Source organism: Cajanus cajan, chromosome 5 (genome assembly GCF_000230855.2).
Source record: "Cajanus cajan strain Asha chromosome 5, NIPB_CcT2T_4, whole genome shotgun sequence".
Classification (NCBI taxonomy): domain Eukaryota; kingdom Viridiplantae; phylum Streptophyta; class Magnoliopsida; order Fabales; family Fabaceae; genus Cajanus; species Cajanus cajan.
The window spans coordinates 60638543-60644124 of record NC_138521.1 but is presented as its reverse complement, the minus strand read 5'-3'; the positions used below and the strand labels follow the sequence as shown (position 1 = coordinate 60644124).

General features: G+C 30.1%; 1 protein-coding gene across 1 annotated transcript; it reads left to right on the top strand.

Annotated features, from left to right (window-relative positions):
- The first annotated feature begins 2086 nt into the window (after positions 1 to 2086).
- On the top strand, positions 2087 to 4949 carry LOC109807206 (FBD-associated F-box protein At1g66310). The gene is made up of 3 exons (XM_083075557.1): positions 2087 to 3080; positions 3179 to 3344; positions 4654 to 4949. The coding sequence occupies exons 1-2, from the start codon at positions 2088 to 2090 to the stop codon at positions 3314 to 3316; spliced, it is 1131 nt and encodes a 376-aa protein (XP_082931683.1). The 5' UTR covers position 2087; the 3' UTR covers positions 3317 to 3344; positions 4654 to 4949.
- Positions 4950 to 5582: the final 633 nt, after the last annotated feature.

The window sequence follows — 5582 nt, the reverse complement described above, 5'->3', positions numbered from 1 at the left end:
TTACCATTTTCATTTCTGGAAAAAATTTAACCCAATTCATTAAAAATTCAACTCATTTTTATTTGAATTAAATCCATGGTAAGTAAGCTGACTCACAAACCCAATAGAAAAAATCCCTCAACTCCATTCTGTTCACACAATCATTTAAATATGTACTAAAACTTTTTTAAAAAGTAAATGAAAAAATGTTAGTGATATTTTTTAATATTTTTTAATATTTATTATAATTTATTAAAAATAATAAATTTTTATGAGTGTCATATCATTTAACAAGTCTATCTTAATATGTTAATAAAATTTATTAATATTTATAATTTATAATTAATATTTAGGAAAGTATTACTCAAATAAAAAAGTGTTGTTAGTATTTTTTTTTAATTAAGTATGTTCCATTGAGTAATATAACAAATGGTCTATCAATAGAGAAATGTATAAGAATTATTATTATTTTTTTTATTTTTTCAATTTTAATTTTTAAACTGTTTCAAATTACTCATAAGTCTATTTTAAAATATTAACTAAATATAATTATATATATATATATATATATATATATATATATAAAAAAGTAATATAAATTCATTATGTCCATTGCTTTATGTGATTACTTTCTTACTTATTCTCTCTTAAAAATTTAAGTGCGGGATTTTGACTATTTAATTTTTAATAAAGGTAAAAATATCATAAATTATATTCAGTTTATAATAAATGATAAAAATGATTGATTAATTTTTAATAAATAAATTAATTAACATTTTATTTCAATAAAAAGTATAATTTATATCATTGATTATATTTGATTCAGTCATGAACCATTTAATAGGAAGTTTCATAATAAATTTTATTTTTTTTTATCATCATAGATACAATTAATTTAAAAGAAAAGAACAAGTTAAATGCATTTATGAAAAAAAAAAATATTTAAAACAAAGAAGACTGCAATACAAAGGAGGAACTGAAAGAAAAGATAATAAAAAAAAAATTAGGTCTTATAACACAACAAAACACAAACTAATCTTAGGTAAAAGTAAGAGAAAGAAAAGGAGGTGTGCAAACTAAACCTTAAAAGACTTGTTCCAATATTGTCTTATATTTAAATATTAGCATGTGTTATTTTTAGTTAATAGAAAAAAAAGTATTTATAACATAAAAGGTGTTTCTAGTATTTTATGTCCTCTTTCTTCAACTGAATATTTTAAAAATAAAGTGTAAATATAAATTAAGAATTTTTTTTTATTTATTAAAATTGTTGGCTAATTTTGACTATTTAATTTTAATAAATATAAAAATGACCATTTAATTTTTGATAGAATTTTGATATTATTTTTAATTAATATATTATTTCAGTAGCTAGTATAATTTATACTATTGATTATACCTGATAGTAATACAATATTGACTCACCTTTGAAATATTTAACCTGAAGGTTCATTGTTTATACAATTTGTTTTAAGATCAGAGATAAGTCTAATTTTAAAGAAAAATAAGTGAAATGAATTTCTAGAAAAATTTATTTAATGGTATTGATTACATCTTACACCAACAATATATTAATTCACCTGTGACTTATCTGAATTTTAATTTCAAAACTCACATGTGATTTATCTGAATCTTAATTCCAAAACGTACCTGTGACTTATCTGAATCCAAATTTCAAAACTCACATGTGATTTGTCTGAATCCTAATTCCAAAGCTCAAATGTGACTCATGTGAATCCTATTTTCAAAATCCATCTGAACCTTATGAGTTTATGACTGATGTAAACTCTAAATTTTAAATTTATCAGTGATTCACCTGACTTAAGGATTTATCACACATATTACACCTGTGAGGCATCTAAACCCTAAACCCTAGACTCACTCATAACTTGCCTAAACCCTAAATCTTAAACTCATCTCTGACTCATTTGACTTGAAAATTCATCACAAATATTATATCTGTAATTCATCTGAATCCTTAAATTTAAACTCATCTGTAACTTATCTGAACTCAAAATCTTAAACTCATTTGTGTCTCTTGAGACCCAAAAACTCTTCACAAAAATTGTTTGTTTTAAAACAAGAAGAGAATGCAAATAATTTCAAAGATGAGAGTGAAAGAAAAAAAAGCAAAAGAAATAGTTAAGTTTTATTTAACAAGAAAAAAGATGAAAGCTTCAAGTTCAAACTTCACCACCAAGGCAAACAGCAATGAGAGTAAGTGGAAGAAAAAGAAGGTAGACAGGCTAAGCAGGTTACCGGACGAAATCATCCACCGTGTGCTTTCCTTTGTGGACGCAGTTTCAGCTGTTCAGACGAGCGTTTTGAGTAAGCGATGGAAGAAGCTTTGGACTTCCCTCCCCGTCCTCAACTTCAACTCTTCCTCCTTCCACCACCCTCTCCTCTTCCACTCTTTCATCCACCACTTCATGTCCCACAGAGACTCTTCCACCAACCTCTACGCCCTCAACTTCTCCTGCAACGATGAACTCGACGATGGCCATATGGTTGATTCCATCATTGACCATCTCACCCTCTCACCCACCATTCAGCTTCTCACCATCTCCGCTGAATGCCCCGTGGCCAACCTTCCTCAACTCTCTTTGTGTCAATCCCTCACCACCCTCAAGCTCGCCGACATATCCGCCGAGGCCACAACTTTTGACTTCGTTTCTCTTCAATGCCTTTACCTTTTTGATTGTCGGTTCGAGTGTGGGGCAGAGGAAGAACTTGATCTTTTCAGGGGTTGTGTTAATCTCAAATGCTTGTGTCTGCATGATTGTCAGTACTATGGCAGTGTTAAGAGCTTCAAAATCTCTGCGCCCCATCTTGTGGATTTGAGTGTCTCGGAGATGAGAGTGGATGATGTGTTTGATTCTGACTGTGTTATTGAGCTTTTCACGCCAAGGCTTCAATCTTTTAGCTACCGTGATTCTCATCTTTATAATTTTTCTGCAAGGATGAATCTTTCCCAAGTGGAGAAAGTGAATATTGTGATAAACTGTTTGACTAAGGATACTGATCTTTCTCTTCGGCTGATTAGGTTGTTTGACGTGATGAGAAGTGCAAAGTTTGTATCTTTATCCCTTGATGTTATTAAAGTAAGCATAATTTTTTTTCAATCTGGTATTTTGATTAATAATTGCTACACTACTGTTCTTTCAACTAAATTATTCTCTTTTGGATACTTATTTCCTAGGTTCTGTCTATGTTTCCTGATCTGCTGAATGGTCGGTATTCTCCTTTCACTAGAGCGGTGGTTTTTAAGTTAAACATCGATGGACGTCCTTCCTCCTATGCTATACCTACCAATGTCATGGCCTACTTATTTGGTTGATCTCCTTAAATGGGAAGTTATGGAAAGGGTATATTAAAACATGCTCTTATTGTTTTTTTTTAGCCCTTATCGTAAATGCAGAACATTGATACACTGATTAATTGTCATGTTGCTTTATGGAATGCAAATGTTTCTTTTTAAGATCAAAGTTACTTGATAAGCAACAACTCAAACTGTTTGGTGTTTAAGAAAATTCAACCTACTTAGATACTCTAGACATGCTTAGGTAAACTTCTAAAGGGGGTTCTGGATAAGTTTACACAAATAGACCCTTTATCCAAGTAAGGTCACATTTATGGCGTTGTCTATATCATAGAAGATTCAACAATGTTTTAAATTTCTGGTGGATTTCCTTACACATGACACATCTCTTGGGTCAAATGTTGTAAAGCTTGGTGAAAATGGATTGGTTATAAAGACTAAAACAATCTCTAGTTAGAAAAGGCAATCAAATATAAAGTTTATTTGTGTGGTAAAAAAGGGTGGGGAAAGACCTAAGGTTAAGTAATATGTTTTACTTTCTTCCATCCTATCACCATCCTTGAATATAGTTGAATTTTATAGAGAAAAGGGTTATATATCATAACCTATGAAGCAAAAACTCCTCTGAAAAATGGCATATTGACATGTCAGGCATGTTTAGACATGATACTTGTTAGACATGCATTTGACACTTTTTCATTGTGTCACAATTTTATTATTTTTTTGGCTTGAATACCTCTTTGACACGGCTTGGATACCTATCTGACACAACTTGGACAAATGTCAAAAGAGTGAGCCGACACTTACTCTTGGCTAAACACTTATCTAACACTCTTTAAAAAAAAATTAAAAAGTCAACTTGTTCTATAAATATTGCAAAGCTCATAACATCTTTTGTTGTTTTCTGAGTTTCATTTTCATAAGAACTACTAGGTATTTAACTTTTAAGAGATATAATTCATAATTTTATCATGGATTTTTTTATAAAAGATTTCATTGTGAAATGATCCATCTCTTATCATATAAAAATTATTAACAATTTTGTTTCTACAAGGTGAATATATATAAATCTTAATTCTCAATTTAGATTTTTGTCATGTAGATTATACACACATACATGTAATGTCTTAGTGTCATATATTTTGCTTATAGTCGTGTTCCTGTGTTGTGTTTGATATCTGTATTAGAGTTGATGCTTTATATTCATTACTGTGAAAATTCTTAGCTGTCAAATTTTAGCCCTTGTGATGGACAAATATGAATCAGATGTTAGAGTATCGTTCTTTAAAAGACCTGTAGAGTGAATGTTATGGCCACATTGAAATCTATTACAGACCTTTTGTTTTGCACTACAGGCGCGCAGTGTAAGAATCAACTTGATAGAAGATGGATTCTGATTAACTTCCACTGTTTTACTTTTTGGAAGATCAAGAGATGTTTTGCTTGGGTCTAAAGTAACAAAAAATTTCTGTTTTATGCAATGCATACGTGGCAATGCAAAGAGGACTTGACTTATTGTGTCTTTTGCAATGCATATGTGGCAATGCAAAGAGGACTTGATTTGTTGTTATTAATCTGGCATCATACTTGCTACTTGTTACTAATGGTTATTTTACAATCTATTAGACTCTTGCTGTAGTAGTCTGTCACATCTGATATGGAATTTCAATTATAAATTAGCTCAAAAGTACATGTGAAAGTGATAAACTGAATTGGTTTATAATATTAGATGTCTGAACTTAAATTTCTGTGTAAAATGGGACAAGCTTGAGAGTTTTCTTGATTACAGCTTATTGTCACATCTATTATATAAATGAGGAACCTTTATTTGGTGACCGAGATTTTCACTCTTCTCATTTTCTCTATAGTTTATTCTTAACTTCTCTCGATTCCTTTTAGCCATGGTATTCATGTGCTTAACTTGCAAAAATTGTAATGCTTAAGTGGTGGATATTTCTTGTGAAGTTAGTGTTAGGAAAATGCTTCAAGACTGAAACATGTCCAAGTTTTGATTATGTTATTTTTATTTGTAGTTGTTTTCCTAGTCTTAAGGAGTCACTTGGGAAGTTTAGGCACTTTGTTATCCCTGTTTTTCTTTGTGGTTTATTCCTAGGACCATTTGTTAGTGGGTAGTTATTCTTTAAGATTTATAAATTGTATTTGGAACATCCATAGCAGTGTGACTTTCTCATTCAATATATTTTTTGTTCTCGGTAATTCTGCATTTCTTTTCTCTTGAAAATTTCAACGGTTAGCATATTAGTGAGACAAGATTTCAACTCCT